Source organism: Tachyglossus aculeatus, chromosome 19 (genome assembly GCF_015852505.1).
Source record: "Tachyglossus aculeatus isolate mTacAcu1 chromosome 19, mTacAcu1.pri, whole genome shotgun sequence".
NCBI lineage: Eukaryota > Metazoa > Chordata > Mammalia > Monotremata > Tachyglossidae > Tachyglossus > Tachyglossus aculeatus.
The window spans coordinates 16,600,477-16,616,516 of NC_052084.1; the positions used below are offsets into that span (position 1 = coordinate 16,600,477).

Sequence of the window (16,040 nt, forward strand, 5' to 3'; positions counted from 1 at the left end):
TTGGTAGGGGTGGTGGGGAGGCATGGATTTCACCACCTGCAGGAGACTTAGCTCCCCCCACCACTGAGGACCCCCCTAATCCCTTTCAGGGGCAGGGGAGAACCAGCGTGGCCTAGTGGGACCACACCGGCCTGGGAATCAGAAGCCCTGGGTTCCTATCCTGGCTCTGCCACTTGCCTGCCGTGTGAACTTGGGTAAATCCCTTAACTTCTCTGGGCCTTGGTTTCCTCATCTGTAAAATGGGGACTCAATCCCTGTCCTCTCCCCTACTTAGACCGCGAGCCCCATGTAGAAGAACTGCACCTGATCTGGTGATCTTGCATCTACCTCAGCAATAGTAAGCGCTTAACAAATACCATGATCATTATTAATACTATTATTAGGAAGGGGTGGGGAGATGAGTCCCTCTCAGAGGGTCTAGTATCTGTGAATCGGGCAGGGGTTGGGTTTGGAATAAGCCCGACACTTCTCCTTTCCGTGGGGGTACATCTCACCGGCTGTCAATCATCCAGAGGCTGAGGAGACAGTCGTGTGTTATCTTCCTTCTCCTCCCTCTTGCTTCCCTCTTCCAGGCCATTTCCTTGCTTAGCAACCCCTTGGAGGTGTGGGAGTTGAGGGGGGAGAGAGAAGGAGAAGCACAGACCCCCCCCCCCTCCCCGTTAGCCCTTGGGAGCAGCACTGGGAGAGGGCAGAGAGGAGGGGAGATGCGTTTGCAGACTCCAGGGGGTTTGGGATTATCCAGGAGTTCCAGTAGCCGGCGTCCCTCAGTTCCATGATGGGGAGATTGGGCGGAAGTAGCCCGGATAACGAATGCAGACTTCCGACTTCCCTCCCCGGGCCCCACTTCTCTTGTGCGGGGTTGGGGGGGTCCCCTCTTCTGAGCACCCTGAAACTCAGCACACGCATGGACGAGGGTGGGGAGGGGGCTTCTTGGCAGAGGCTGGAGCGGGGCGATCTCTCCTGATCGGCCCCTAGGCCCGCTTGCGGTCCCAGCAGCGACTCGGGGGCGAGTCCGGGCCTCGGGCGGGAGAAGTGGGGCGGGCAGTCTGGTCGGGGGGCAATTCACGGCGGGGACGAGGGCCCGGAGGGCCCCCCTGACGACTGAATCCAGTCCCTCTGAGGTCTCTGCTTCTGCAGCCGTGGTCCACGGGATGCGGGGAGAACCGTGGCAGTGGGGGCGGGCCGGCCTCTCCACGGGAAAGAAGGTGCTGGCAGTTCGGATAGAAACTTGTGCTTTAACAGATAGTTGTGTGTGTGTGTGTGTGTGTGTGTGTGTGTGTGTGTGTGTGTTCTTGTGTGTGTGTGTATATGCATGTGCATGTATGCGAAACAACGTCTGCGGCCAGCCGCTCATCCTGCGAGGCCTGACCTCCTCGTCGTCGTCATCTTCCTCCTCCTCCTCTTCAGTCCAGCCACCAGTGGGCCCCTTCCCCAGCCACCCCGAGTCCCGGGCACCCCGCCCGGGCCCGCGGGCCTCGGCTCAGTCTTTGGTACGATGCAGACACTTTGGTGTGCCAGGCGGCGGTGGCGGGGGAGCGGGAGCCGGGCCGGGCGGCGGCGGCGGCGGCGGCGGTCATCTCAGCAGCGAGCAGAGGACGACGGCCAGCAGGCTGCCCAACCGGGGACTGGGTGGGCAGGACCCGGCCCTGCTGGGCGAGACCACCCCTGTGGGGAGCAGAGACTGGACGCTGGCCCCGGCCTCCTCTGGGCCTCGACAGTCTCACTCCCTGCCTGCCCCTTCCCTCGGGGCCCCTAACCCTCCCTGATCCAGCTACCTGCAGTGGGATGTCAAGGAGACTGATTATTCTATTGGATCAATCAATCGATCAATCAATCGTATTTATCGAGCGCTTACTGTGTGCAGAGCACTGCACTGAGCGCTTGGGAAGTCCAAGTTGGCAACATATAGAGACGGTCCCTACCCAACGGTGGGCTCACAGTCGAGAAGGGGGACTCTCCCAAGTGCTTAGTACAGTGCTCTGCACCCAGAAAGAACTCAATAAACACAATTGAATGAACGAACCCTGGATCCGCCCCAGCCCCGTGGCCAGCTAGGTGAAGGATACCAGATCTGGGTGGAGTGGGACAGACACCACTCACTCCTGGGGTCCGGCCCTCAGTTTCCCCACCCTCCTACACCCTTTCTCCATCGGCCTTCCAGGCAGGCACGGTCACCCTTCCCAGAATTGGGGTCTGGGGCCACGCTCTCTTCAGACACGCACCCCCAGGTGGGAGCGGTTGCGGGGAGCGGGGCTCTGCTCTGGTCGTCCAATAAGTACCCCCTTCCCCAGACACCGTCTCCCTCTCCCCCAACCCCCGGGGGGAGGCTCACCCCCTCTTCCCCTGCCCTGCCCCGTACCTTTGTTTGGGTCAATCTGCTTCCTGGGACAGTCGCCCTTCTTCAGGGTGACGTCATCAATGGCGATATCTCCCAGGTACCCGGAGCCGCGCACCCCCTCAAAGATAATCTGGGGTGGGGGAGAGGGTGGGGGTTGGGAGTGTGTATACGCGTGTGTGTGTGTTTGTGTGTGGCAACAGGAGGGCCTGCCTCGAATCCAACTGGTATCGTCCTGGCCCACAGTCCCCTCTAGACTGTAAGGTCATTGTGGGCAGGAGATATGTCTGTTTATGGTCATATCGTACTCTCCCAAGTGCTCAGGCAAGCGCTCGATAAATATGACTGAATGAATGAATTCAGAGGCGCTTATTAAGTGCCATCGTTAAAACCGAGGACCCACGCAGCCGTTCCCTTCTTCCCTGCCCACAGTGGTCTTAAGTAAATCCCACATAATAATAATCATGGTATTTGTTAAGCGCTTACTAGGTGCCGAATACTGAATGATCGCTCCCGCCGGCCAAACCTCCCCATCAGAGCCTCCCATTTCAGACAGCCGCACAGAATTGCATCCTCCCACCCCTCCCGAGGAACCTCACACCTGAAACCTCACCTGCCCTAAAGCTCCCCTCATAGAGGAGCCCCCCACCCCAATGCTCCCAGCTTGGACCTGAGCCTTCTCGTACCCGGCCAGCCAGCCCCGAGCTTGGGTGGGCAACAGAGGCTCCTTGGGCGCGTGTGAAAGGAGACTGGCACCTTTAGGGCACAGAATGTGTCTGTTTATTGTTCTGTTGTACTCTCCCAAGCGCTCAGAACAGTGCTCTGCACACGGTAAGCGTTCAATAAATACAACTGACAGACGGCGCCCGCCTCACAGCCAACTGCTGGGAACCCTGCCTTTGGGGCCCAAGTGTATCTGGGAAACGGAGCCCGGGTTGCCACCATCCCAAAGATGCTGAAGAGCTAGGAGCGAGTCCCGTTCCTCCAGCCACCCGTGGGCCGCCCGTCCTGGGCCGGCTCCGGCTCCACGGGGCTGGCCCGGCTCACCTGGAAGGGGCCGTTGGGGCTGATGGGCACGTGGGCCTGCTGCCAGGAGTTGCCCTTGTTTCCGCTCAGCGACCAGGCGTGGGTCTCCAAGGGGCCCTTGTTCCGCGAACGGACCAGCAGGTTGAGCGAGCCTGGAAGCGTCGGGGGTGGGAGATGGCGGCTCGGGCTGGCAGGGTCCCAAGCTGCGCTCCTCTTCCCCTCAAAGGTCCCGGTTCCTACCCACCTGCCCCCACGGTCATCCCTGCCCCTCCCTTTCCGGTGGTCTCAGCTCCCGCCCCACTCTCACAGGGCCTTGGGCTCCGGTTCTGGAGGTCTCAGCTTTGGCTCCTTTCCTTCTGTCTAGTATCCCTGGCACCAACCACCCTCTCTCCAGTCTGCTCCCAAAGCCAGTAATCCTTCTCCCTCTTTTCCCAGGGTCCCTACCTTGCTCTCCCTGCTCCCAGGCCTTTCCACCTTCAGGTCTCCCTAGTTCCCCCTCTGCCCCTCTGTTTCCAGTGACCCTAACGTCTCTCTCTTCCCTCTCTCTGTTCCCAGGACCCCCTCTGCCTCTCTCCTCAGTGCCCTCTCCCTAATTCCCCTTCTGCCCCTCTGTCCTCAGTGCTTTCTGTTTCCCTTCCCAGTGCTCCTTCTGGCCCACCTGTCCTTTGTCTCTCAGCAGCCTGGGCCCCTGGCAGTCCTGGCACCAGACGGCTTGGGAGGTTGGGGCATCTCTCTGGCACTCGTAGGAGCCGCGGGCTCACGGCCAGGCCTGAGGGCAGATAGGCCCGGAAGGCAGCTCCCGCTCTAATTGACATCAGTGAGGGGAGGCTGCAAGGCTGGGGCTGCTGCCGCAGCAGTGAAGCTGGCATTTGCCAGGCACTGCCCGCAGACAGAGAGGCAACAACTGGGCTGGCAGAGAAAGGCCTCTCGGGGCACCTGCGAAATGTTACTTGTCTGGACCAGGAGAGCCGATGGCATCAGGGGGAGGCATGAGCCCGCTGTTGGGTAGGGACCGTCTCTATACATTGCCAACTTGTACTTCCCAAGTGCTTAGTACAGTGCTCTGCACACAGTAAGCGCTCAATAAATACGATCGAATGAATGAATGAATGCTTACTGCAGCCCTCCGAATGTAGTAAGCACTCAGTAAATACCGCTGATTGATTGATTAGCTAAGGCCAGTGGAGTCAGTCAGTCAATCATATTTATTGAGCACTTACTGTGTGCAGAGCACTGTACTAAGCGCTTGGGAGGGTAAAATATAACAGACACAGTCTGTGGGAGTGGGAGAAGGGGAAAGGAGGGCTTGGTCAGGGAAAGAGGCTTGGGGAAGCCCCAGGACTGGCTGAGATGTGTCATCTTGGCTTGGAGTAGGGATGGAAGTGGGAAAGAGAATGGTGGGATTGGGGGAAGGAGGAGGGAGAGGGATCCAGGGTCAGGACCCAGCCCCCTGAGGGAGAACTAAGATGACCCTTCTGGCCGTATTTTTTTTTTTTAATGGTATGTGATAGGCGCTTACTAATTCTAAGCACCGGGGTAGATACGAGATAATCAGATCAGACACAGTCCCTGTCCCACACGGGCTTCACAGTCTTAAGTAGGAGTGAAAACAGGTACTGAACTCCCATATGGCAGTTGAGGAAACTAAGGCCTGAGAAGTGAAGCGACTTGCCCAAAGTCACACAAGACTGAGCCCGATTTGCTGGCATTCCCTGCCCTGTGCTTAGCACAGTGCCTGACACGTAGTAAGTGCTTATAAAATACCACAGTTATTTCACAGCGGATGAGTGGCGGACCCGGGATTGGAACTCAGGTCATCATCATCATCAATCGTATTTATTGAGCGCTTACTAGGTGCAGAGCACTGTACTAAGCGCTTGGGAAGTAGGTCCTCTGGCTCGCAGGCCTGTGCTTTACCCATGATGTTCTTTAAGCCTGTCCGCCCTCAGGGAGACAGAGGAAGGTGGAAATGAGCCAAGCCTCCAACCGGGGCTCCCACTGGCCCGAGGGCTCTAGCGGGGGGTGGTTGGAGCCCCTCCATCCCCTGGGCTTTCTTCTCTGCCCCCCACGCTGCATCGTCCTGACCCGCGGCCCCAACTCACCAATGTGCTTGCCGTACATGTGGTAGAAGAAGGAGACGCAGTAGAATTTGGCGCTCACGTTATACACGGGGCTGACCAGGCGGGCCCGGTCTCCTAGCTCCCGTGGCCGCGAGGCCTCGATGAACATATAGTAGCCTGGGAGGGAGGTAGGAGGATGGCTCAGCGCACCCCCCACCATCGTCCGGCCCCCCGGCGGTCCCCCCCAGCGACCCTCACCTTCGGGGGTGCCGCTGATATCCGTGGGGGGCCCCGTGTTGGGGGAGCGCTTGGGATTCTGGGTCAGAGCGTTCTGCCGCGTCCAGTCGAAGTTGTCCCCCCGGTCCTGGGTGTAGCCGCAGATCTTGTCGTCCTCGAAGTGACAGGTGTTGTCTGGCGGGGCGAGCGTCGCGGGGGCGGGGAATCAGCACCCGGGCCTCCCCCCGACTCCCGTCGGCTCACGCCAACGCTCAGGCAGCCCTGCCTGGAGCCTGGAACCCTGGGCCCACGCCTGAGAGAAATCAGGCAGCGGGCCAGAGGGAAATCAGGCAGCGGGCCTGAGGAAACCCACTCGGCTCTGCCTCCCTCTCCTCTCCGGTGGGCTGGGGGCGGGGGTCCGAGGGGCCGAGGTGGCGAGGGGCTCTGGGGAATGAGGAGCGCCCACGGGAAGGCGGCTTCACCAGAGCGGCGGGGTCGTCGGCTCCATCCTCCTGCCTCCGGCTGAGAAGGCCCCGAGATGATGATGATGATGGCACTTGTTAAGCGCTTACTATGTGCAAAGCACTGTTCTAAGCGCCGGGGGGGGATACAAGGTGATCAGGTTGTCCCACGGAGGGCTCACAGTCTTCATCCTCATTTTGCAGATGAGGTAACTGAGGCTCAGAGAAGTTAAGTGACTTGCCCAAGGTCACCCAGCAGGCATGTGGCGGAGCTGGGATTCGAACCCGTGACCTCTGACCCCCAAGCCCGGGCTCTTTCCACTGAGCCACGCTGCTCTGAAGCCGCCCCCTTGGCCCTGAGAGGAGAAGTTCCAGGGGGCCGAGGGGTGATGCGGGAGATGCCCCCGCACGGATGGGGAGACTGACACTCAGAGAGGGAGGGGTGGCACCGGCAGAGTCCAGTGAGCGGCGACATCAGGGACCGGACGGGAGGACGGGCGGGAGTGGGAGGAGGGTCGGGGGAGGAGGGGTCCGCGCCAGGGCCCGGGGCCCGTCAGGAGCTAGGGAGAAGGCCTCACCTGCCAGGTTCGGAGAGTTGATCGCTGACAAAGGAAATGGAAACCCAGGGTCAAAGGTGGCCATGCAGGAGGGAGGGGGACGAGGCTGGGGGACGGGGATCAGGGAAGAGGCCATCCCCTGGGTAGCTCTGATGACCGTTTTAGAACCAACTGGACCCCGCAGGGCCCATTAGAGGGGAAAACAGGGGTGCTGAGAGCAGAGTCAGGGTTGGGGGGATTCTCTGCATTTGCATGCAAAGTTAATGCCATGCAAATGGAATACAAATAAAGCACAGATTAACAGCCAAGAGGTCCCTGAGATTTCCTGGCAGCTGCAGGGAGCGGCGTCCCCGGAGAAGACCCCGGAATCCCAGCATGCTGAGTGGGAATGGGTACAGCCAGGCCCCGGGAAAGTGGGATCCGCGTTCTGGGAGCACGGGGCCTTTGGGTAAGCGCTGCCCCGGGACGCCCCCTCTCTGCCCGCCCCCCCCGCCCCCCCGCGGGCCGGGCCACCTACGCTCCAGGTAGCGGATGATGCGGGAGGCCCCGTCCCCGGCCCCGAAGCTGGTGATGGGGGTGAGCCGCACTTCGTAGCTGTGGGGCACCTTGAGGCCGGCCAGCACGTATTCCAGCAGCAGCCCCTTCTCCACGCGCCTCACCGGGATGGGCCGCGTCACCGTGCTCCGCAGGTTCAGCTGCCGGCACACGGGGCCCCCCAACCCCCGTGACCCCTCAAACCCCAGCAACGAGACACCACCACCCCACCCCCATGACCTTGTACTTCCCAAGCACTTAGTACAGTGCTCTGCACACAGTTAAGCGCTCAATAAATACGATTGATTGATTGACCTCAGTGGTCCCTTTGGGCCTTCTCTTCCCCCCACCCGCCCAGACCTCACCTCCACCCCGGAGTCCCCAGATGTCAGTGACCCTGCCCTCTGTGCCGCCATTTTCTAGTGACTGTGGCAGCTCCTCCACAGCATCCCACCCCACACCCAAGGCCTACCGCCCGCTCTTCCCTTTCCCGTCGCCCCCAGGAAGCCCCCTGGGTTCATTCCCTTGGACATCTCCCTGGGTTGCCACCAGCGGGGCCCCTTCTGTCCCATCGCCAGCGCCCGCACTCTGGGCCCTGTCTGAGGCCTGACCAGAAACCTGATCAGAAACAGATCCTCAGCTGGCCATTTCCTCCCTCTTGTTTCTGCCCGGGGGGTCGGCGGATTCCAGGCCCACCCACCTGTACTTCAACCGGCCCGGGGGTCCGTACCTGCCTGACGTCCAGCCGGTAGCTCAAGATGGGGTCCACGGCATCGGGCTCCTTCTGCGTCCACTGCAGCACGTAGGAGTAGTTTTTGGAGAGCTTTTGGCTACGGGTGGGGTTGGGAGTGTCGTAGTAAAACTCCGGACTGTAGGCTTTAGCTAAGAGGGCGGGGGGAGGAGGCGAGGGGCCGGGAGGGGATGGGGGAGACAGAGAGGTGGGGGCGATGGGAAAGGAAGAAAGAGAGAGGGAGGAAGGGAGACAGAGGGGGAGAGGGGGAGCGAGTCGTGGGGTGGGAGGAGGGAAGGGGGGGAGGCGGGAGATGTCACAGGGGGCTCTGGGGCTGACTGATGGGTGACCTCTGGCCCCGGCCCCTCAGCCCCTCCACGGTGCCCAGGTCGGGGACCCAGGTGTCCCGTAGAGGGGATGGCGGGGGGGAAGCTGCCCGTGCAATGTGGGTTTTCCTCACCCGCGGGTGGGGGGGGGGGGTGCTAAGAGGGGGAAGGAGAGGAAGAAGGGTGGGGGAGAGGGTGGGCCCAGATGCCAGTCAGTCAGCAACGCCCGGGACCAGTCCCACCCCAGGCCCTCCCTGGGCGCCCGGGGAAAGATGTAGCAGGCCCCCACCCAGGTTGGCCGACTGGGGTCCAGGTTGGGGGGTGGAAGAGGGCCGGGGGTCCGGGAGAGGGCCGGGCCAATCCCAAAAGGGCCAGGCTGCCCGCGGGACTGGGCCAGCCAGGAGGGTTTCCGAGCTGAACAGGACTAATGGGACATAGTGACACGTGGAGGGGAAAGAAGGAGAAGGAGAGGAGCAAGGGCACTGTGGGGAAAAGTGCGGGGACAAGGGCACGGTGGATAGAGGAGCGGGGATGGGAGCAATGTGGGGAGGACGGTGGGGCCAGAATCATTCTGGGGAGAGGAGCAGGGGCTGAAGGCATTGGGGGAAGAGGGGTAGGGACACAGGTATTGTGGGGAGAGGAGAACAGGCAGAGCACTGTGGAGAGAGGAGCAGGAGCAATGTGGAGAGAGGAAGAGGGGCTGGGGGAAGTGGGAGGTAGGGGCCAGGAGTCCTGGGAAAAGAGGAGCAGGTTTGGGTGGAAGGTGGGGAATATGGGGAATATGGGGAACTGACAGGGAGGAGCAGAGCCTGAAGGATTTCTGGGCATTCTGACAGGGGACGTGGAAATCGGACGTAAATCTAGGCTATAAGCTTGTTGTGGGCAGGGGATGTCCCAAGCGCTTAGTACAGTGCTCTGCACACAGCAGGAGCTCCATAAACACGACTGAATGTGTTTGGGGCAGGGGGGGGGCGCAGACCTGGTTGTGGCACTGCAGCCCCGCCCGGAGAAGGATGGGGAAGGGGAGGAAGGGCAGGGGGGCCCTGGGCGGGGGCCGCTCACCGGAGACCTGGAAGAGGCAGGCGGCCGTGCCCACGTCGTTGGAGATGCTGCACTCGTAGCTGCCGCTGCTGTCGCGGGTGACGGCGTCCAGTCTGAGCTCGGAGAAGTCCTGGGCCTCGGGTGGAGGCCGGGCCAGCAGCCTCCCGTTGAAGCGCCAAACGGCGGAGGCCAGGCGCAGGGGGCTGCCCTGGAGCAGGGAGCATCGCAGCGCCACGGGACGGCCTAGGCCCTGCCGCACGTCCTGGGAGTTGGGCTCCACCACCGGAGGGACTGGGGGGACGGGAGGGACGGCTGTCGGGATGGGAACCCAGTGCCCCCCGGACTCTCCCCCCCGGGCCACCCCTGTGTGCACCTTCATCATCGTCATAATCATCATAGCATTTATTAAGCGCTTACTATGTGCAGAGCACTGTTCTAAGCCCTGGGGAGGTTACAAGGTGATGGGGTTGTCCCACGGGGGGCTCACACTCTTAATCCCCATTTTCCAGTTGAGGTCACACTGAGGCACAGAGAAGTGAAGTGACTTGCCCAAAGTCACACAGCTGACAATTGGCAGAGCGGGGATTTGAACCCATGACCTCTGACTCCAAAGCCCGGGCTCTTTCCACTGTGCCACGCTGCTTCTCTAATAATAACGGCATTTGTTAAGTGCTTACTCTGTGCAGAGCACTGTTCTAAGCCCTGGGGAGGTTACAAGGTGATCGGGTTGTCCCACGGGGGGCTCACGCTCTTAATCCCCATTTTCCAGATGAGGTCACACTGAGGCACAGAGAAGTGAAGTGACTTGCCCAAAGTCACACAGCTGGCAATTAGCGAAGCCGGGATTGGAACCCATGACCTCTGACTCCAAAGCCCGGGCTCTTTCCACTGTGCCACGCTGCTTCTCTAATAATAATGGCACTTGTTAAGCGCTTACTATGTGCGGAGCACTGTTCTAAGCCCTGGGGAGGTTACAAGGTGATGGGGTTGTCCCACGGGGGGCTCACGCTCTTAATCCCCATTTTCCAGATGAGGTCACACTGAGGCACAGAGAAGTGAAGTGACTTGGCCAAAGTCACACAGCTGACAATTGGCGGAGTGGGCATTTGAACCCATGACCTCTGACTCCAAAGCCCGGGCTCTTTCCACTGAGCCACGCTGCTTCTACATTCATTATTTCAATCGTATTTATTGAGCGCTTACTGAGTGCCGGGCACTGGACTGAGCGCTTGGGAGAGAACAATATCGCAGCTCCGCCGCTCATCTCCCGCGTGACCTTGGGCCGATCACTCAATCAGTCGCATTTACCGAGCGCTGTGTAGTAAGCGTTTGGCAGAGTACAACGTAACAACATAACAGACGCATTCCCCGCCCATGATGAGCTTACAGTCTAGAGGGGGAGCGATCAGTCAATTTGCTCGTCTGTGCCTCAGTTTCCTCAGCTGCAAAATGGGGATTCACAATATCTGTTCTCGCTCCTATTTAGACTGTGAACCCCATGGGGAACGGGCACAAGATCCGACCTAACTTGTATCTACCCCCGTGCTTAGAACAGTTCTTGACACATAGTAAGCACTTAACAGATACTATTTAGAAAATACAAAACCCTACAGAAATGGAGAAACAGCATGGCCTTGTGGAAAGCGCTTGGGGACCCGGTTTTCGTCCCGGCTCTGCCTGCTGGGTGACCTTGGGCAAGTCATTTCACTCTTCAAGGCCTCAGTTCTCCTTCTCTTCCTCCTTACTTGGACTGTGAGCCCCGCGTGGGACGGGGACTATGTCCAACCTAATTAACTTGGATCTATCCCAGCACTTAGAGTTTGACATATAGTAAGCGCTTAACAAATACCATAAAAAAAAAACAAAAAAAGGGCGGCAGTGCTTATGGACACCCCCACCCCCTGGATTAATTCATTCATTCAATTGTATTTATTGAGCTCTTACTTTATGCAGAGAACTGTACTAAGTGCTTGGGAAGTACAAGTTGGCAACATATAGAGACGGTCCCTACCCAACAGTGGGCTCGCAACCGATCACAAATGTTTATTAACGGTCTTCTAGACGGTGAGCCCACTGTTGGGTAGGGACCGTCTCTATATGTTGCCAACTTGGACTTTCCAAGCGCTTAGTACAGTGCTCTGCACACAGTAAGCGCCCAATAAATTCGATTGAATGAATTAAGCAACTATTCCGGGACTTGCACTGTACTAAGTGCTCGGAAGACTGCAATAGGAGGGGAAGAAGGAGGAGGGATCGGGAAAAGGAGGGTGAAGGAGGGTGAAGAGGTAAGAGGAGGAGGGCGGGAGAAGAGGAAGGGATCAAGGGGCGGGGAGAGGAGAAGGAGGAGGGTGAAAGAGAGAGGTGTTTGTACATATTTATTACTCTATTTATTTATTTATTTTACTTGTACATATCTATTCTATTTATTTTATTTTGTTAGTATGTTTGGTTTTGTCTCCCCCTTTTAGACTTTGAGCCCACTGTTGGGTAGGGACCATCTCTATATGTTGCCAATTTGTACTTCCCAAGCGCTTAGCACAGTGCTCTGCACACAGTAAGCACTCAATAAATACGATTGATGATGATGATGATGATGAAGGAGGAAAATGAGGAGGAGGGAGGAGGAAGAAGAGGAAGTGAAGAGGGGTGAAGGAGGAGAGGGGGAGAAGAAGAGGAGGAAGGAGGAAAAGGAAGGGATGGAGGAGGGGGAGGAGGAGGCTGAAGGAGAGTGAAGGATAATAATGATGGTATTTGTTAAACGCTCACTATGTGCAAAGCACTGTTCTAAGCGCTGGGGAGGTTACAAGGTGATCAGGTTGTCCCACGGGGGGCTCACAGTTTTAATCTCCATTTTACAGATGAGGTCACTGAGGCCCAGAGAAGTGAAGTGACTTGCCCAAAGTCACCCAGCTGACAGTCGGCGGAGCCGGGATCTGAACCCATGACCTCTGACTCCAAAGCCCGGGCTCTTTCCACCGAGCCCCGCTGAAGGTGAAGGAGGAAAAGGAGGGTGAAGGAGGAGGAGGCGGGAAGGCCTGAGCACTCACACTGCACATTGAGCTGGACTTGGGCTTCTCGAGGCCGGATGTTGAAGCCATTGTAGCGAGCGGTCTGGCATCGGTAGGTGCCACTCATGTCTCGGCTGACGCTGTCCAGCCGCAGCTTCCCGTCCGGGGTCTCCACCACGGCGGCCCCGGAGGGCAGGGCGGCCTCCTTGTCGGCCCGAGACCACAGCACCGGTGGCCGGGGCTTGCCCCTCACCTCGCACTGGAGCTCCGCCCGAGAACCCTCGTGCACCGTCACTACCGCCTGGCCCTTGGGCACGCTGATGGTCGGGGGCACTGTGGGCACACAGGGGCGAGGAGCCCCGTCCCGCACCGCTGGACACTGCGTCCCCCTGCCTCGTCCACCGCGCGATCTACCTCCCCGCACCGAGGCTTGCCCACTGTCCGCCTTGACGCCAAGGCAGTCGCTGCCTGCCGTGCCCTCCGACCGGACACTTCGTCCCCCGACTCCCCGCCATTCTCTGCTCCCAGCCCTTCCCCGTCCCCGGCCGGGCCCACCTGTCTCGGAGGAGATGTTGACCTCCACGCTGAGGTCGGGCAAGGGCGCGCCTTGGAAGGAGGCCACGCACAGGTAGGTGCCGTAGTCGCTGAAGCGCAGGTCGATGATCTCGAGGCTGCTGGTGACGGGGGGCAGCTCGGGGTCATTGCGGGTGACCAGCAGGCGGTCCGTCACCCGGGCCGCCTTCCCATTCTTGAACCACTGGTAGGACACCCGCTCCTGGGGCACCGCGTCCACGTGGCACGACAGCTTCAAGTCCTGGCCCAGCTGGATGCTCTCGCTCTCCTTGATCACGTCCGGGGTGATCTGGAAGGTGGCGTTCCTCAGCGCTGCGGAGACGGGCACCGGAGATCAGAGGGTTCGGGACCGGGTGCCCACTCCTGGGCTCCAGCCCCGGGCCCACGGCCGCCGAGCCCGCTCTAGCAGCCTGGCATCACGTTTGGAGGTTCAAAGCCAAGTCTGCCGCCTCTTTCTATGTAGACAGCAGACTTGAGTGGCCTGCATCTAGAGAATCCCACTCATTCGGAGGTAGTTGCTCTCTCGGGGTCGGGGAGAATCAATCAATCAATCAACCAGTCGTATTTATTGAGCGCTTACTGCGTGCAGAGCACTGTACTAAGCGCTTGGGAAGCACAAGTTGGCAACATTTAGAGACAGTCCCTACCCAACAGTGGGCTCACAGTCTAAAAGAGAAGAAAGGAGAAGAGAGGTCTGTATTCTTGCGGGGGTGCTGAATAATGATAATGGTTATGGTACTCGTTAAAATGCTTACTGGGTGCCGTGTGGCTCAATGGAAAGAGCCCGGGCTTGGGAGTCGGAGGCATGGGTTCAAATCCCGGCTCTGCCAACTGTCAGCTGTGTGACCTCGGGCAAGTCACTTCACTTCTCTGGGCCTCAGTTACCTCATTTGTAAAATGGGGATTAAGACTGTGAGCCCCCCGTGGGACAACCGATCATCTTGTAACCTCCCCAGTGCTTAGAACAGTGTTTTGCACATAGTAAGCACTTAATAAATGCCATCGTAATAATAATAAATCCCGGCTCTGCCAGTTGTCAGCTGTGTGACCTTGGGAAAGTCACTTAACTTCTCTGGGCCTCAGTTACCTCATCTGTAAAATGGGGATTAAGACTGTGAGCCCCACTTGGGACAACCTGATCACCTTCCCCAGCGCTTAGAACAGTGCTTTGCACATAGTAAGCGCTTAACAAATATCATCATCATCATCATCATCACTGTCCTAAGTACTGGGGTAGATAGAATTTAATCGGGTTGGACACAGTCCCCGCCCCATGTGGGGCTCACAGTCTTAATCCCCATTTCAAAGATGAGAGAACTGAGGCATAGAGAAGTGAAGTGACTTGCCCACGGTCACACAGCAGATAAATGGAAAAGCCAGGATTAGTGATCTTGGGCAAGTCAGGTCACTTCTCTGTGCCTCAGTTCCCTCACCTGCAATTCCCTGTTCTCCTTCCTACATAGACTGTGAACCCCATGTTGGATTTCATTCATTCAGTCGTATTTATTGAGCGCTTACTATGTGCAGGGCATCTTGTATCTCTTCCAGAGCCTAGCAGACTGTTTGACACATAGTAAGTGCTTAACAAATACCACAGTCATTAATAATAATAATAACAGCATTTATTAAGTGCTTACTATGTGCCAAGCACTGTTCTAAGCGCTGGGGAGGTTACAAGATGAACAGGTTGGCCCACGTAGGGGCTCACAGTCTTAATCCCCATTTTCCAGATGAGGTAACTGAGGCCCAGAGAAGTGAAGTGACTCGCCCAAAGTCACACAGCTGACAAGTGGCGGAGCCGGCATTTGAGCCCATGACCTCTGACTCCAAAGCCCGGGCTCTTTCCACTGAGCCACGCTGCTTCTCTGACGAACCCATAAAATGAGGATGCCCAGAAGGCAATGACTATGGCTTTAGACTGTGAGCCCACGGTTGGGTAGGGAGCGTCTCTATGTGTTCCCAACTTGTACGTCCCAAGCGCTTAGTACAGTGCTCTGCACACAGTAAGCGCTCTATAAATACAATCGAATGAATGAATGAATGGGGAACGTGGCATCCTTGGGGTTAGAGACAGCCGGACTTGGCCCAGGGCACGGCTGACCAGCCCCGCCTCGCCGGGCACCCGGACACGTACATCGCACCAGCAGGTTGACGGTCTTCTTGGCAGGGTTGCCCACGTTGTTGATGGCGGTGCAGTTGTAGTAGCCGGAGTCTCCGGGCCGAGCCCCGGGGATGCTCAGCGTCCCGCCTTGGTGGAGGATGCTGGGTGGCATTGGGCCCGGGGCGTGGGACCAGACCAGCCGGGGCACGGGGTCGCCCGCCGTCAGAGAGCAGACGATCGTCACGTTGTCCCCGGGATTGACCACCAAGGTCTCGTTCACTGACAGCTTCAGGGCGGGCGGCGCTGCGGGATGGGACGGGACAGAAAGGCCCGGAGTTTAGCAGTTTGGGCGGAGGGCAAGGAATGGGGGAAAAAGCCACTTCCCTGAGGCATGGCACTGGGGCCACATGGCGGGGAGCACTGTGGGACCAGAGGAACCGGGGTTGGGAGCATTATGGGGGAGAGGAGCAGGGACAGCGAGCACCGTGGGGAGAGGAGAAGGAGAGTGGGGAGCACTGTGGGGACAGAGGAGGGGGGCTGGGAGCCCCATGGGGAGAGGAGCAGGGACATAGAGTGTAGTGGTGAGGAGAACAGGGGTAAGGAGCACTGTGGGGTGGAGCAGGGGTCAGAGGGCACTGGGGGAGGATTCTTTCCGAGGAGAAGACAGCGGGACGGGGAGAAAGACAAGGGTCCCGAACCCTGAGGGAGGGCAGGGACTGAAGAAGATTTCCGAGCATTTCCACATTAAATAAGCCTATAAAGTTGATGTGAAATAACACACCCCACTGCGCCGGAAGATTTGGAGCCTCAGCTCTGCTCCGTTTGTGAGCCATCCGCCGCTTTCTCCCTCACGTCAGGGCTGGGATCTCCCCCTGCTCCCGGGGCTAGGGTCTCCCACTGTCCCCAGATCGAGAGTCTCCATTTTTCCCAGGGCTGAGGGCCCCTTAGCTCAGGATAGCCTCTGATTTCCCAGGTCCTCCTCCCTTTTGCACCCTCCCTAACTCGCCCCACACCACCCCGATCCCTAGCTCCCTTCCAGGCCTCACTCAGCCCCCGCAGTTTGCCTGGACTC

The 16,040-nt window shown here is 58.7% G+C and overlaps 1 protein-coding gene across 1 annotated transcript in view; it reads right to left on the minus strand.

Annotated features, from left to right (window-relative positions):
• Positions 1–350: 350 nt before the first annotated feature.
• Positions 351–16,040, minus strand: part of MDGA1 (MAM domain containing glycosylphosphatidylinositol anchor 1) — a 48,850-nt gene continuing 33,160 nt past the window's right edge. Inside the window, exons 6-17 of the mRNA XM_038761148.1 lie at positions 15,002–15,271; positions 12,850–13,179; positions 12,334–12,627; positions 9,308–9,577; positions 7,920–8,071; positions 7,173–7,350; positions 6,677–6,700; positions 5,680–5,832; positions 5,464–5,598; positions 3,383–3,513; positions 2,360–2,468; positions 351–1,665 (exon numbers count right to left, since the gene is read on the minus strand). Of these exons, the coding sequence (XP_038617076.1) occupies positions 1,574–1,665; positions 2,360–2,468; positions 3,383–3,513; positions 5,464–5,598; positions 5,680–5,832; positions 6,677–6,700; positions 7,173–7,350; positions 7,920–8,071; positions 9,308–9,577; positions 12,334–12,627; positions 12,850–13,179; positions 15,002–15,271 (2,138 nt within the window). The 3' untranslated portion in view covers positions 351–1,573. The remainder of the gene's footprint in view (positions 1,666–2,359; positions 2,469–3,382; positions 3,514–5,463; positions 5,599–5,679; positions 5,833–6,676; positions 6,701–7,172; positions 7,351–7,919; positions 8,072–9,307; positions 9,578–12,333; positions 12,628–12,849; positions 13,180–15,001; positions 15,272–16,040) is intronic.